Source organism: Petromyzon marinus, chromosome 9 (genome assembly GCF_048934315.1).
Source record: "Petromyzon marinus isolate PM22_M1 ecotype Great Lakes invasive population chromosome 9, UKy_Petmar_22M1.pri1.0, whole genome shotgun sequence".
In the NCBI taxonomy this organism is placed as follows: Eukaryota; Metazoa; Chordata; class Hyperoartia; order Petromyzontiformes; family Petromyzontidae; genus Petromyzon; species Petromyzon marinus.
Window position 1 is genome coordinate 2373461 of NC_133675.1, and position 17084 is coordinate 2390544.

Genomic DNA, 17084 nt, shown 5'->3' on the forward strand with positions numbered 1-17084 from the left:
GAAGCACACCAAGTCATCACGAGGAGCTCACGAATTGAAGAAGACGCGCATATGGAGAACACAATCGTGAGTGGAGTTTGGGTAAGACGCGTCGCTGTAGGAATTGCGATGGCCGTTAAACAAGACTGGTGACGGAATGGCAGCCAAAGGAGGGGAGGCGCCCGAGACAGAGAGAGACAGAGAGGCAGAGAGAGAGAGAGACAGAAAGAGAGAGACAGAAAGAGAGAGACAGAGAGAGACAGAGTGAGAAAGACAGAGAGAGAGACAGAAAGAGAGAGACAGAGAGAGACAGAGAGACACAGAGAGAGACAGAGTGAGAAAGACAGAGAGACAGAGTGAGAAAAACGGAGAGATAACGACTACCGCGAAGATCAAGCCACAATGTTGGCTCAAGCGCAGCAGAAGCAGCAGCCTGACGACACATTGGGGCATCCGTGAGGGATGGGGAGGCCTTCACCCAGCAGTAGATAGACACTGACTCGTGATAATTACAGCGGTGATGATGGTGACGGTGGGAAAGTTGCGTGCCAATTTACGGGTGGAGGCAGAGACGAAGACAATTAGACGGAGCATCACACAGGCAGCAGACAATGCACACGAGAGGGTACAACGGTTACGAACAAAACGAATTATTGACTCTAATCGGGACGATTAATCCCCCTGGCCGAGAGAGTGAATCGTGAGCGCTTGGCCCTCGTCAAATGTCACGATTGTAATTATCCCCTTCACACTGCCCCGGGCTACACGCGTCCCGCCGTGGACAATAACGCGGAGACATCTGTGCGAGTGTTGTGCGGTACAGTGCAGGATTCCACCTCTGCCTCCACCAACGCCGCACGGACGCACTCACTCACACACACAGGGCACCTACGTGCTACCGCCGTATATCATTTGCCGCATAATTATATCGCTCTCGTTATCCCTTAAGTCAAAAATTACCCGTCGGAGAGGCACTAGAGATGTAATTGCACGCGTGTGGAGGCGGTGCAGACTCAACTCTCACGGAGAGAGGCCACACTCTCCCTCGCCCGTGTTGGGCTTGGTGGTGGTGGTGGGGGGGGGCACGTTTGTGTTTTTTTGTTGGGGGGCCCCACGTGCGTTTAATCGTGAGATGGTCGCAGTAAAGTACGGTACTCAACTAAGTCATTGACTACCGTATTCCCCGAACTTTAAAGATCATCCAGAAAGTAAGCCGCAACTCGAGAGGTGTGTGCCCCGGTGTCAATAAAGTTACGGAAATCTGGTCACGCACGCACGGGTTGCGTCTTATAATCCGGAAAAGGGTAATTATCTTCCGAGGTAAATTATTGGTTGTTCTGTTGCAGTTGCAGTAAACTCCAGAAGATGGTACAGTATCCTACAAAATCTTAACTAGAACTGTTGACAACCAGTAACTAAAATGGCATGACTCGTAAGATTTGGAAACGCGTACAATAATGTAAATAAAGTGTAAAACCAGATATTAAATTGGTCATAGGGATATCAGTAGGAGATGCTTAATGTGTGTCGTCTTTTGTCATCAACTGCTGGATGAAGGCCTGCTGCCCACACGGTCGGTCGTGGGAGTCGTTTAACCATACTTCACCACGCCGGTCAGTGTGGTTTGTGAAGAGGGAGGGTGGCCCAGAACTGGTTCAGAGTTCACTCGTCACTAATGAGAGCCGGGGAATCGATCTGAAGAGGTCCGGGGTCTTACAGCGCATTGCGCTAACCACTGCGCCACCGCTCCACCCCACCCCACGTACTTGAACCAACTACAGTATTAAAATTAGTCATAATCAGGAACACGGTGTGCACTCCATAAACATATAAACAACATTTAAAATCAAATGCTATTATTTAATAGCAACTCGCTGACCCCCCCCCCTCCCACCTACCCCACAGGTAAAAATCCGCGTGGCGTCAGGCTCTGAATAAAGGCACCCCCTCCCCCACAGTCTCACCCCCCCTCCCCCACCACGCCCCTGGGCCCCCCACGAGCTACGCGTGACTGACGACCAGACCGGGGAACACTTCCCAGGATCCAGAGGGAGGCGACAGGCGGTGACGTCACACCGGCGGGAGTTGTCACGTGAGTGTCGTCACGTCTAACGAGCGGTTGTACCCGTGACTGCCCCTTTTGTTGTCTTTGTGTGCGCGTCACATCAGTGGAAATCCCACGTTCCAATCTCGCGGCCCGCACACTATTGAGGTCGAAATAATACAAATGGGAATGTACGTAATTGATTTGTGAGATAATTAGTTTTTATTTACGTTGTAATTTTTGTTTATATTTTACGGCTTGTTTTTTTTTCACTCTTGCTGCCGTGTTTTGCCGTTGAGTCACCCTTGAAAAAGAACTGCTGCATAGCTCAGTTGGCAAATCACTCGGATAATAAACTTCTGAAACGTCCGATTCTAATCTCTAACATTCCTTGACCTCCGATTAGCACGGCTGGCCACGTACGGCGCGAACAAAGTTCATCATTCGTACGTACAAACGGGTTCTTGTTGGGTTTTTTTGTTAACGGCGCAGGGACGCGACGACGAGGTGAGTCCCGACAGCCGAGACCCGAACTGTTGACGCATTCAAACCACCGGATCGCGAGGTGGGCGCGCGTGTGGCTGTGGTGACGCAGAGGAATTTAATTGGAAACGCTTCTCGTGCCAGCGAAGAGGCGGCTCGACATTCGTAATTCACGATGGCACCACGCCTTCCCGCACGAGTGAGATCTATTCCCTCGTGATGTATAACGAATGACGGCGGCCAGATGCTTAACTTTATTGCGTTTTTTTTTAATTACAATAGTAAGTACAGCGGACGAGTGTTTACCTGAGCGTGAGTTGGACGTCCGCAGCGATACAGTGTGAGCTCGCACACACGAGGAGCCACGCAGACTGTTGGCGTCGCGCGACGGTTTTGCGGTGGGCCTTCATCCAGCAGTGGATAGGTCATAGCTGACGGTGATGATTTAGCTCGGCGAGAGAGCCTTCCCCGAGTCTCCAGACTGCGTCGCTGAGGGATCCTCCAACCGGGATGTTTGGCCAAAGTCCCATTGAGGATTGTATCTTTTCGTGTTGGAGGCAGCCAGAAATAAAATCGCACGAGTCATTGTATTTAGTTTTTTACCAACGTTTTACTCACGCTAAGAATATCTATGATGAGCTATATACATCGTCCGCTTAAAGTTACCCGCTTCCTCTTCACAGCCGGTAGAGTCAATAATAAATGTGTAAGGTATAGATTGAATCGTTACGGGCCGCTCGCCTGCGGGAGTCGAACTGTGACTACAATCATCATACGGCTCAGTGGCTAACAGGGCGGCAGGGAAACGAGGGTTTTGGAGCCGTTCGGACCAGGTCGCCTCTGTCTGCGTATTCATGCAAAGGCTTGTACCTAGTGTGTGTTTTTTATTGACGACGGAGGGGAAATGTTGTTAGCTAGTACCTATTAAAACCAGCGTGGCACACGGAGGGACTGGTGCGGCCTGCACCGCGCAGCGCAGACCGGACGTCACGTAGGTATAAAATAAATCATGACTTTTCGGGCGCAACACAAGCGTCCATCATCATCATCAGGTGATGGACGCAACACAAGCGTCCGTCATCATCATCAGGTGATGGACGCTTGTGTTGCGCCCGAAACGTCGTGATTTATTTTATACCTACGTAACTTTACCGAAAGAACCAAAGAGTATGGATTCCTGCAGTCACGAAAGCTTCAAATCAAGATCAGACCGGACGTGTTTGCATCCCCCCGCGCTGACGTTCATGAGCACACCACAGCACCGGGTACCCATTCACGTCTGAGTCGACCTAAAGGATAAACCGCCCCACTTTCAGGCATCAGTTGCGCACCGGTTTTAATAAATGCGGCATCACGGCCAGGACTCGAACCGCGGTTGGCCCGCGATCGAAACACAACGCGCGACGCACGGCGGCGGTGTCGAGAGCCCTAGAGAGGAGGCAAGTGGGGTTAGCGAGCGCCTATTACACTCCCCATGCACGGGGACCCTGGACGCCGCTCGGGAGAGAACTGGGCCCTCATTCTCGCGATGGTCACGCCCATTATGCTAATTGCCGCATTAGATCGCTAATTGAGCAACAGAGCGCGCAGGCGCCGCTCCCCGCTGGCCGAGGGCGGGGCCGACGTCTCCTCCCCCGTCTCCTCCATCCCATGGAGCCGGTCTCCTCCACCTCTCAGCGTCTCCTCCTCCTACTATGACCTCCCCCCCCCCCCGTGCCGCCGTCTTCTCATCTACTCCCTCCCCCGTGACACAGACCCCGCTGATGGTTTCGATCACTTATCTCTCTCTCTGCCCCTTTCTCTTCTTGGCCTTTCCTCCCTCTTCCCCTCGTCTCTCGCGCTCTCCATTCCCGTGCATGAACATCGTCCCCCCCCCACACCACCACCGCACTCTATAGGGATGCGATCAGGAGCGGTGCGCTGAGCGTGATCCGTGCAGTTGCGCCGGAGCGCAAAGGGCGGCGATTCCAGCACGAGGCGGGGCGCGGCGGCGGGGAGGAGGAGGCAGGGAGGGAGGCAGGGAGGGAGGGCGGGAGGAGGGAGGGACCCTTGCCCATTCACCCCGAGGTTACGCGCTTTGATCCCGCCGACGCTGGCGCCTAAAAACAACCCACTCGTCTGCCTTATTAAACCATCCGCCTAATAGTGACAGAGGGGGTTAGACTCGCAATTAGCCCGTCCGGGGCTGCCTCCAGGCAACCAATCGATCCCGCGGGACCATTTAAGGCTTCTTGGGGTCCACCACTTCCACCCCCCTCCACAACCTCCCCCCCTCCACCAGCACCGAGCGTTCGAAAATTTAACAACGGGCGGATTCATTTAGCGACGGCGCACGTTCGGAACGCGTTAAGCGCGGCGTACTTAACTAAACACCGCCAATACCCACGGCCCATCATCATCATCATCGACGCTACCATATGATGCGAGTAATTGCGTGTGGCGGGGTTGAGTCGGCGCGACTCCCCCAGACCAGAGACAATTTTGGGCTAAAAATTACTCCACGGGCGCTCCTGCTCGGCGGAGATTAGAGGGGCTCGGGGCCATCAATAAACCCCGGCTCGCCGCGAGTGGTCCGGGTGATTACAGACTAATTTACTCGCAATGATTATTGATAGCCGGCCCACGAGGGCAGCCAATGGTTGCGGACCGGCGGAGCCAACGTCAGCCGGGGCGCACCGCCTCCGTGGGCGGACCCCCCCCCCCCTCCTTTAAAACCTCCTCGCCGAGATGGGAGCCCGACTTCCCGGCGCGGTAGCTCGATGCCCCCCCCCCTCCTCCTCCTCCTCCGCCTCTCTTTCTCTCCACCCCGCCTCACCTCACCACTTCGCCACCTCCCCCGGCCATGAGAACGACCGCGGCTCCCAGATCCGTGTCATCACCGCACTGCGCTCCCTGCTGCCCGGCTGCGCAGCGCTGAGAGAAGTCACCAGGTGGACGCAGCGACGCGCGCGCGCAGCGAGGCGCGGGAGTTCGCAACCCGGAGACCCTGCTGCTTCCTGCCCGGTGGTGGTGGTGGTGGTGGCAGTTGTCGTTGGGATTTGTAGAGCAGTGAAGGTTGCGGTGGAGTGTGTTTTAGTCGCGAGGACATGAACGCATTTCGCTTCGCGGTCGAGGAGGACGCGAAGTCGCATAAACTTTCCCCGACTCCAGATTCGTTTGCGTCGGACGCGGAACAGAGCCCCGCCGCGATGCAGGACGGCAAGGCTGCCCGGGAAGAGCTCTCGTCGTCACATTCACCGTCGTCTTCGTCGTCGTCGTCAACAACATCATCATCATCGGCGTCGTTGTCATCGTCACCGTCGGGCCTCGATGTGGCCGCGAAGAGCGCGCGGAGTGTTTGCGCGCTGCCCTTCAGCGTGGAGTCGCTCATGTCCGACCGGCGACCGAGCAGGGACTCGGCGCTGCGCTCGGCCAGCGACGGCACGGCCGGCGATCGCTCCCCGGGCCCGCTGCCCGCAAGCTCCCCCTACTCCGTCAAGAGCCTCCTGCACCGCGGTCCCACGGGCCCCGGGCCTCAGAGCCACTGCGCCGACGGCGGGGAGCCTTGCGCGGAAGGCGACCCCCAGGACGGCTTGGCCGGGTGGATGCACGGAGCTGCCTACTCTCCGCCGCCGAGTACGTATCGCCGATACACTCTCACCCGTTGTACCTGATGCCCGCTCACCTGTGCCGTGTGTGTTGGGGCAGCGCTGCTACCGGCCGCAGGAGACTCGGAATAGATTCGTGATATCGAGAACCGACTCGCTTGTTTTAGAGAGAACGAACCTATCAAGTGTGTAACAGTTGGCTCTAGGACAGTGATCATGCCGTCGGGTGGACATGATGCTGTAGGGTGGGCATGTTTAAACTCGTACACTACAAACGGACCCTAAAGCCGAACTGACAGAACTGCGATTGCCTTTTCAGAAGTAACTTTTTGCGAGTTCCGATCCGATTCGAACTAGAAACCGACTTTGACTTAGAGCCGAAATGTTGCGCGCGGTTGCCAACCCGACGCGTCCGCTCGCACGCAACTCGAGCTGCTGTTGTTGTTATGCCTGGTGTTTATTGTGGCGTTGTTGTGTAAATTAGACTAGATTCTAGAGACGGTAGATATCATCGACACGTCCAAGCTGAGTGAACTTCTCTCTTTATTTTGTGCCGATGTTATGCAGCCCAGTTGTGGGGTTCTCGATTGTCATCGCGGGCCGGTAGCGCGTAATGGCCTCTATGCCTTTGCTTCGCATGCCATCGGCATTGCTGAGAGAGAAACTCTTTTCACTATCCCTACAGCACTTGGAGTGATTTGCGCCGCCGATTGGAGCGTTTTTATAACGAAGAATACGAGGACAAAGTTTAAGACTCTTGTCGGTGGCTCCCGAGTTTCGAATTCAACTTGGCCGTAAAACATTAAGTAACTTCATACCCGACTCGAGTCGAAACGTAATCGTCCATAATCACACGCGTTTATATCTCGTATTCTGTATGCTGTATATATTTACACACGGTTGTATTAATTTGCATATTGTTTAAACACATTTTGTGTTTTAATTATATTACGTTTCTCGTAAGAGAATTGTATCGATGAGCGTAGTTGAGTCTTTTAATGTTTTCCCGATCTCCTTATTTGAACGCTAGCCAGAGCGAGCGGTTGTGTCTGCCGCGTGCTCACCGACACCGATCTGTTGTTGCTGAATGAGTGGCTCAAACTGCACGCGCGCGGGACGCGTTATTTATACGGCACTCGGTAAACATGCTCGCGATATTGTGTCAACTTTATCGGGACTGAGACGGGAGCGGTGTTTGTTTCCCCATCATCCAATTCTGTTTTAGCGTATTCCCCGATTTAGATAGGTTAATTAATGCTCGCGCGTGTGTGTGTGTGTTTTGCAGTCCATTTTATTAGCCCATTGCCGCAAAGGGGCTGGTTCGCGTCGTGTTGGTCACACGTCGTTCTTGACCATACCTCACACTAATTGAAAACGTGCAGCAAATTCGTCGCGAAAGAACGATCCTATGGCTTGCAGCGGAAACGCGAGGCCGTCGTTTCTGGCAACGGCTCTTCATCAGATGTAACGACGCTCTCTGGCGTTGTATCTTTGCCGCTGTCCATCAGCCGTTGTTTAAAAGGTGGCGTTGTGTCACGAATGTCGCGCGCGATTAGGTCATGCTTGCACACGACTTGTCAACACAAGTCCGTACATTTGTTTGCGGCAATTATAACAATTATCAACGATAATTACGACTCGGTATTCCGTTCAGTTGAATGCTCTTTAATAATAATGCGTTTCATTTGTTTTATATTCAGCGAGTTAATTGTCGAGCTGCGCGCGGCGTGAAAAGTTGGGCCGCGTTTTCCCTTCCACGCACCGCGGGCGCTCCTTCATCCAAAACTCCAGCCTCACTCTCCCCCTCGCCCCCCCCAGCTCTCCCCTAACTCTCCCCTAACTCTCCATCTCTCCCGTTATTCCACCCCCGCCACTCCCCCGACTCGCAGGACGGCTGAGTCCCCCCGCGTGCACGCTGCGCAAGCACAAGGCGTCCCGCAAGCCGCGCACGCCGTTCACCACGTCGCAGCTGCTGGCGCTGGAGCGCAAGTTCCGGCAGAAGCAGTACCTGTCCATCGCGGAGCGTGCCGAGTTCTCCAACTCGCTCAACCTCACCGAGACCCAGGTCAAGATCTGGTTCCAGAACCGGCGCGCCAAGGCCAAGCGCCTTCAGGAGGCCGAGCTAGAGAAGCTGAAGATGGCTGCTGCGGCCAAGCCCCTGCTGACGCCCGCTGGGTTCGGGCTACCGTTCCAGTTCGGGGCCCCGCTGTACGCCACGGCCAGCGTGTCCCCCGCCTTCCCGCGGGCAGCGCTGCCCATGGGCCACCTGGGACTCTACTCGGCGCCCATGGGCTACGGCATGTACCCGCTCTCGTGAGGACCCCGGTGGCCCGTGTGGCCGCTTGTTGGACCGTGGAGCCGTCGTCATCGCCATCGTCGCCGCCGCCGCCGCAGCTGCCACCATCGTCGCGACCTCGGGAGCGGCGATGGCGTCACGAGTGGCCACGGCTGCGACCGGCACCTGGGCTACGTGTGGCGCAGGGTCCGGCACCAGCCTGGGCGTGTGAGTGCGCGTGGGAGTGTCCGAGGAATCTGTGTACTTGTGTGCGAGTCTGCGCGCGACCTCTGTGTGCCCGTGTATCCGTCTCAATGTCTTATGTGTGTGGCTGTCTGTGCGTTTGTATGCATATGTTTCCGCATTCATGTCTGTCTGCGTATCAGTATGCATGTTTCCGTGTGTCTCTGCGTATACACATGTCTCTGCGTATATATACGAATGTGTGTGTCTATTTGTCTTTATCTGTGTCTCCTTGTTTTATTCTTTATGTCTGTGCACGTGTACGTGAGTGTGTGTGTGTGTCCGATTCGCTCACACCGGGATGAGCTACGTACTCGTGGGGCCCCCACGCAGACAGAAAAACTGAAGTCCACGCGGTGCTACGCGCAATGAGTGCGCGGGGCACGAGGGGGGCTGAAGACCTCCCACCCGTCCACCATGGCCCGTGAACGTCCCTCTCCGTATTTAGGCCAACTGTGCAGCAGCGCCACCGTCCCCAGTCTTCAGAACGATTTCCCGGAAGCAGTTCGGTTCGGTAAAGGAACCCAACGAGGACCCAGAAGGGGACTCCAGTCCGGGACGCCCCCCTGCGGTGCCGTCTGAGGGCCCCCCCCCCCCTTGCTGTGCGGGGACTAACAACGTGAGCGGCACCACGACGCCGGGACGGCCGCCACGGACTGTGAGCTCGCATAAGGGACCTCCTCCTTGTACCATAGTGTAAATTATATCATATATAGGTTATTATTATATTATGCATTTTCAATGATCTATACGTTTTTTGTATAATTATTACTGTACTACGAAACATCGACAATAAAATACTTGGTGTGAGTTATACGCACTTTGTGGATGGGTTTTTATTTGTTTTCCCCGGACGAGCCAGCGGCTCTGGACGGCGCATCGTCGCCTCCACCGCGGCGATGTCACAAACGCCTCCGCCGTCTCGCCAGCGTTCACGCGACACAATGCATCGACGCCAATGCAGCTCTTCGCGCGGCGTGTTTTATTTTGAAGGGGTCTTGTGGTTGGTTTCCAAGCGAGCTGTCGCTGGTAGTAATTGAGGATGAACGTTACTTGAAAAACAACTCGGTGAACGCGAGAGAATTTGGCGATTATTATTATTATTATTAAACTTGGATCATTACTACAAGTTGCGTGCAACAGGGTGCGGGCTTGGTAAATGCGACAGCTTACAGACTACAAAGATCCCCCGTATAGCCTTAACAGACTGTTGGGACAAGTGCTGTTAGCGAGCACCGAATGAAGGCCGGCACACGAGGGGGTGGGTGGTCAGCACGACGCCCGGTCGCCTTTGTTTGTCTCTCGAGTAGCGATGTTTATACACCGCACCAGCTACTCATTTGAGGCCCAGTCTACTTATAGGAGGCCCAGGAATGGATTAGTTAATCGTCTCTGGTGTTGGCACTGCGCGCCATCCGCTGCGCTACCGATCCCCACAGACTACACGCAGACAACCCACATGGTGCATACCCTGTGTCTGTGTGTAAGTACATAGTCTACGTCCTTGTATGTAGATGTGTGCGCGTGTCATTTTCGTGTGGCGCCTTGCTGAGATAAGACGCTGAATATTTGGAGCCGCATAAAAAAAGTTGTAAATCAATGGAGAGGTTCTGTAGCCATACAACGGCGCTGGCTGTGAGCGGCAATATATAGGTGTGTGTGTAAATACACCCGTTGTGTGTGTGTGATTTATGTACGGCGTGTGTGTGTGTGGGGCGGTAGTGTAGCAGTTAGCGCTGCACTACGAACCTGGCGACCCGGGTTCGATTACCGCTCACGGCCAACACCAGTGACGACTATCTGAACCGGTCCTGAGCCTCAAATGAGTACCTGGTGAAGTGTGCAAATATCGCCACTGGGGAGACAAAGACGGCCGGGCGTGGTGTTGGCCACCCACCTCGTGTGCCGGCCTTCATAGGTGTGCTCACTAACAGCACTTGCCCCAACGATCTGTTAAGGCTATACGGGGGTTTTTTGTGTGTCCCGCTTTCCGAAGTGCTCGCTCACAGCACTTGCGCCAACGGTCTGCTAAATCGAGACGGCAAATCTTAATATCTGTGCACTGTTGTTGCGTCTATTAGTCGGCGTATGCTGGTGTTGCATGCATGGGTATGCGCTGTATGTAATTAATGTGTGTGTGTGTGTAATTTGCGTAGTGTATGTACGCCATGCTGTGCGTATATGTGTGTGTTTCCTGCCACCTCTTGTCATGTGTGTTATGCACTCTGCGTGTATATTCATTCATGTGTGTAAGTGAAGTGTATAGATATGACCAGTTACCTCTAGAATTGCATGCGTACTATTAATGATGTGTATTCTATGTCAACGATTGTATTAGTGCGAGCACTGAATATGCAATGTATGTACAACATGTGTGTCGTGTGTGCACATCTCGATGTATTAGATGTGCAAGCGACAACCCCAACATTTATTTTATTTATGTGTAAGATACATCTGTTAAGTATTTGTGTGCTTGATTTATCTTGGCGATATATATCTGTTTAAAGTATGTTACGTGTTATATGTGGGTCCAGTGTCCCGTCGTTTGTGTATCACTAGATCGCGATAAATTTGATCTATTTTCGTATGTTTGTCAATCGATCGTTTTGTTATCAACGTATTTTATGCAAGAGGTGTGTGTTTTGTAGGTTTATTGTGTAAGGTTGATGTATGTATATTACGTATGATTGTTCGTGTTTGCATTTGTGTGTGTCCCAAGTCACTCCTTGAGTGGTCTGTAATATCGTGCATGATGTGAATTCGTGTGTTTTTTATTAATGCCTGCGATACTTGTGATGTCTGGGGAGCGGTGGGATAGCGGTTACCGCGCTGCGCTACGAACGCGACTCGGCCTCGAATGAGTACCTGGTGCGATGCAAAAACATCGCCACTGGGGAGACAAAGGCGGTCGGGCGTGGTTGCTGGCCACCCACCCCCTCGTGTGCCGTGCCGGCCTTGATAGGTACTCGCTAACAGCACTTGCCTCTACAGTCTGTTAAGGTTAAACGGGGGATATTTGTCTTAGCATATACATATGGGTGTAGTTGGGGGTGTACTTGTGTTCTGTTACCACCATTTGTGTGTACGTGTTCGGTTTCACGTGTTATTTTTTACGAATGATGTATCTGCGTTATGTACATAGTGCATTTTATCTGTTGTATGTAACGTTTTATATGTACACGTGACATGATGCACGTTTGTGTTTCCGTTATGTTTGTTGTGTAATATTGGTTTGTCTCGGCAACACATCGCTTGTGTTTTTACAATGTATAAGTGTGTGTACCTGTGTGTGTCAAGCCACCTAGTAACGTTTATCTGTATATTCATAACAATATATGTGTGTGTGTGAATTATGTCCGCGTTACTGAAGAACTTCTTTCGCACCGTACGTTGCCAACCGTGCTAATCGGAGGTATTAGCACGGTGGGGGATGTGCGCGTCTCGAGTATACGATACGTATCAGTAATATATGCTATATGTATGTGCATTAAGTATATGATCTATCTCTGTGTGTATATAACGTATATCGTTGTATATCTCGTATGCTAAATGTGCATATGTATTCATAACGTACGGTATGCGTGTGTGTCTAGCGTGCGTGTATGTAGCGCATGTGCAAGATGTATGTATGTAGTGTATAGTGTATAGTATGTATATATTTAGAGGAATGTGTGTGTGTGGTTAGCGCACTGCGAATGAACCCGGCGGCTCGAGTTCGATTCCAGCTTACGACCAATATCATTGTCAGCGAATATCTGAACCGATCCTGGGCCTTGCCGAAGTCAAGTCCGCTTTAACGATTACCTGGTGCTGTGTGTTAAACATCAGCACTGGGGAGACAAAGGCGGCCGGGCGTGGAGTTGACCACCCACTCCCGCGTGCGCCGTGCCGGCCATCATAGGTGCTCGCTAACAGCACTTGTCCCAACGCTCTGTTAAAAGTCTATATGGGGGATCTTTGCCTGTTTTTGTGTTCGTCCAGACACCGTCGCACGCGTGTACCCCGGCAGCCCCCGTGCCCTGCGCTCTCGCGCTTCAGGTGACAATAGGTGCGGCCACGTGACCCACGTCCCTGCGTGGGTCACGTGCGCCTCTCGCATCGACGCTCGTTGCTCGAACGGACTCCCGACACCCGTTTGCTTGAAAAGGCCGGACACGCCGAGCGGCCAGCAACAAGCAGTCACTGTTGTGGTTGTGATGCTGTGTATACAAGTCAAATACGTTTCTTGAATTGGGCAAAGTTATTTATTGTACGGACCTTGGGGGGAAAGAGGCGATGGGAGGGAATTACAAAGCGGAGCGGTGGAAGGGAAGAAGCGGACGCGTAATTGTTGTTGACCTGCGGTGTTGTGAGCGGGTGAGTGTTGTGGTGGCGTAGTGGTTAGCGCGCTGCGCTGCGAACTCGACGAACCGAGTTCGATTTCCACTCATGGCCAACACCAGTGGCGATTATCTGAACCGCTCCTGGGCCTCCCCTAGGTCGAATCAGCCTCAAATGAGTACCTGGTGCGGTGTGTAAACATCGCCACTGGCGAGACAAAGGCGGTCGGGCGTGGTGCTGGCCACCCATCCCCGCGTGTGCCGTTCCGGCCTTCATAGGTGCTGCTCGCTAACAGCACTTGCCCCAACAGTCTGTTAAGGCTATGCCTGTGACCTGCAGTGTGGTGAGTGGGTGAGTAAGCGAGTGAGTGTTGTTGTAACCTCCAGTGTTTGAACGGAGTGTGAATGAGGACTCAACAGTGAGTCTGATAGAGCCGCGTCCCCAACACGGCTGGAGTCAGCGACGAGTGAAGTTGGTATGTGGTGAAGTTGTTGTTGTTGTTGTTGTTTTAAATTCACCCGGCTAAGATGAATAATTATGACAAACAACAAATGTTTACCCTTCCTCCGATGTTGGCACTGATGACGCCGATCATCAACGAATCGTTCCGGCGCCGAGTTTCGCGGACACGAGTTCGACTCCTACCACCGATCACGGCTTTGAGCAGCGAGTGCCGATCGCTTCTTGGCCGCTTGGGAGTATTTGTGGGTGTGGGGGAGGGGGGCGAGGGGTCTTGCGCCTCTGTGTTTAGTTCCGTTCGAGAGTCCGGCCCTAACCTCGACATCAACCTACAGAACACACTCTGGTGCGTCTTGCGTCACAATTGCACGCGCTACGTTTAAACTCGGTGACTAGGCGCGGCGTTGTTTATGGAGGCGACTTAACGGGACTTGTTATATCGTTGACTTTAATCGATCACCGCGCGTGTAACTAGAATACTTAAGCGCTGCGTCGCCGGAGAGAAATGTTAAGTATACAATATGCGTGGTCTGAAATTGCCACATTTCACACGTATGAAGATATATATTATGGTGTGTTCTCTCTCTATATATGTATACATATTGTGCAGTTACGAATCAGGCAGCCCGAGATAAATTACGAGCCACGGCTAGCATCGATCGCGAGCGATATCTGAACCGGTCATAGCCCGCCCCCTCTATTCACTCATCAACCCGTACTGACCCAGCGTGGTATGGTCAAACAACCTCCACGGACCAACGCGGCTGTACATGTGCATGATCGTTATCGTCGTGTATAGCAGCGTGGCTTTGTGTGCTACTATCTGGTATCGCGTTAGACACGCGTGCCGTTCACGAGCCACGCGGGTTCACAAACGACTTCGTCACACTCGCGCGGACGGAAAAGCCGCGTCATTCCACGCGTGTCTCTGGCGCGGACTGCCTCTGCTTTCGCGTATTCTTCAATGTCGAGCGCGGGCGAGGTTCGCGATTGTCTCCGTCGCAGACGCCGGCGCTGAACTCTCCGAGCCGAGCGCGCTCCTTCCCCGAGAGCGCGCTAGCGCGGGCGCGCATCCGGCTCCACGCATCAACTCGCCCCCGCCTGTTACTAATTAGCCCCACACCCCACCCCCTCCACTCCCCCTCGTCGACACGGAGTTAATTAGGAGACATCCGACATCTTCAATTGGAGGCAACGTGCAGTTTTATAGAATCGAAGCTACATGCTACAGTTGTACGGTATCTCGTGAAGGGATAATCACGCGTAGCTTTGATTGGAGCCGCTCATGGGCCACCAGACACCAATTCACACTGAGCCACAAGCTTCTCCTCCTTATGCCCTTGCTGCTGCTGCTGCTCTATATTCACACTCGGCTGTGGAGGCACCACGTCCCCACGAGTTATCCTCCCTCTGCGAAGTCACCCCGCTCGCTGCCTCCACCGGGTACCCCCTTCCCTCCAGCGGACACCACCTCTCCACACCGAGTACCCCCCTATCTCATCCGGATATCCTCTCTCTACCGTGCATCCCCTCTGTTTACCAAGTACCCCTCTTGTCCACCGGGTACCCCCTCTGTCCACTGGACACCTCTTTATCCACCGGTTATTACCTCTGTCCGCCTGGTACCCCCTCTCCACCGGACCCCCCCCAACCCCCTTTCCTCAACTTCACCGGGCACCCCTTCTACCAGGTAACCCCCTTTCATCTCGGGGGATATCAGGAGGCGTACCCCGCGAGCCGCCGAGTCTCCCACCCGCCCTGCAGAGTTCCTTCCCCCCCCCCCCACTCCGCGCCATCATCGTCCGGCGCGGCCGTAAATCCTCTTAAAGCCGGAAGTCGGGAGCAGGAGGCGGAAAATTGCCCGGAATCCCGAATCAAAGCGCGGCCCAGGTGCTCGCGGCCCCGACCGCCACCCCCTCCCCACCACCCCCCGACACGGGGACCTTGCGCCGCCGTGGCCGTGCCCTCGTGTCTACCGGCCCCCCGTGGCCCCCCTCGCTCCCGCCAAGCACCGGCCGGAACCTCGAGCCACGCGGACCCGGTGCGAGCCGCGCCGCCTGCGGCAACTTCAGCAGCGGTGGCAGCAATTGGAGTGGCAACAGCAATGGTCGGAGGAGCAACTCAATCGTCATCATAAGCAGCGGCAGCAGCAGCAGAGTTATGAGCAGCAGAGTTATGAGCAGCAGTAGCTGATTTCGCTGCAACAGTGGGTGTAAATTCTAGATTTAAAGCTTTCGTGACTGCTAGGATCCATACTCTTTGGTTCTATTGGGTAAAGTCACGTAGGTAAACAATAAAATAACAAAAAATCACGTGACTTTATCCAATAGAACCAAAGAGTATAGTGGGTGTAAACTTGGCCAGTGCTGAAGAAGGGCTCTTGTACGAAACGTTGCAGCTAAAGCGTAGCCGATATATACACAATACGCACACACGATCAGGCCAGAGTGCGTCTCCTCTCTTCACATAAGGTCAGACACAGGATCTCCGTGAACACCAAACTGTGTCTATAAACAGTTAATATTGTACATGCATTAGTGTGGAACGGTGGCGCAGTGCTTAACACACTGCGCTCTTCACCCAACAACCCAAGTTCGATTCCCGTGTGCGGTTAACATCAGTGGCGAGTGATATCTGAACCAATCCTGACCCTCCACCCCACACCACCAACCCACTTCAACAACCCACACTGAGCCAGCGTAGTGAAGCATGGTGGTCAAACAACCCGCGTTACCCTTTCTGGGAGGGGATGATTTTATCCAGCGGTGGGTTGAGAGCGCGCTGCAGTAATCTGTTACATCGCTATATCTATACATACACAGAGACGCACTTATTATGGTCAGATTATTACTGCGATGGACTCTCATATAGGTAGTGTGGACAAGGAGGCCGTCATCCAGCGGTGGATTGACACAGATATATAAATGTATTTTGTAAATATATTTAGTTATCATCATTGTCAGCCCTTGTCTATCTACTGCTGGATTAAGGCATCTTCACGCCATCGCCACCCCCCGCGGTCCCGGCTGTCGCTTCGTTACGAGTCTCGCCCAGCCGGCACCCACTCCGTCTCTCGATGCGTCCTGCCCAAGCCCATTTACTGCCTTGACCAATCCCAAATGTCAATGCGTCGCCTCTGACTCGATGTTTGTTCCATTGACTCACGCGTTCCTCGTTCTGTCTCTCGATGTAATGCATCCAAGCGTTTATCTCTCCGTGCTAATTAACTGTAACGCAAAGGGGCTTGCTTTGTTCCTTAGTCGACATTTTCCGGAACGCTGCTAGGGTTTGGCTTACAATAGGGATTATTATCGGTGTAAGGCTCTGCCACTAGAGTGCAAGATTGCACCTAGATATAATAATAATAATAATACTCGTGTATCACCGTACCCGATATTCCTATCCACACAACCGCAGACAAGCATCACGAGGACATATACGGCGAGATATATGTGTCTGGGTGCTCACATAATTCCTGGAACGTCGTTGGGAACTGCTCCACAGCGTTTTATCTGCACGGTTGGTGATTGACGGAACGGGCGTCGGTGCAGACTCTGAGTCCCCCGACACGCGGGGAGGGGATTTTGGAAGCGCCTTCTGGGGGCGCGTGCGTGCGCGCGCTCGTGCGTGCGTGCGCGCGATTCTCCCGACGGTCCGGCCTTCCTAGTTTAGCCATCAACAGATGCGAGTCATT

At 53.5% G+C, this 17084-nt stretch overlaps 1 protein-coding gene and 1 long non-coding RNA gene across 2 annotated transcripts in view; one reads left to right on the forward strand and one right to left on the reverse strand.

Moving 5' to 3' along the window:
* LOC116940708 (uncharacterized) overlaps positions 1 to 17084 on the reverse strand; it is a 110542-nt gene that overhangs the window by 58449 nt on the left and 35009 nt on the right. The window lies entirely within an intron of this gene.
* On the forward strand, positions 5225 to 9427 carry LOC103091760 (homeobox protein MSX-2). Its single transcript, XM_032950869.2, has 2 exons — positions 5225 to 6121; positions 7983 to 9427. Exons 1-2 carry the CDS (start codon positions 5593 to 5595, stop codon positions 8408 to 8410), a joined length of 957 nt encoding a protein of 318 aa, XP_032806760.1. The 5' UTR covers positions 5225 to 5592; the 3' UTR covers positions 8411 to 9427.

What these genes read in the sequence shown, in the direction of transcription:
- LOC103091760 (XM_032950869.2), top strand. Translation starts at nt 5,593, where the DNA reads ATGAACGCATTTCGCTTCGCGGTCGAGGAGGACGCGAAGTCGCATAAA. An exon ending in TGCCTACTCTCCGCCGCCGA is followed by an intron (nt 6,122 to 7,982) that starts GTACGTATCGCC and finishes CCCGACTCGCAG; the next exon opens with GACGGCTGAGTCCCCCCGCG.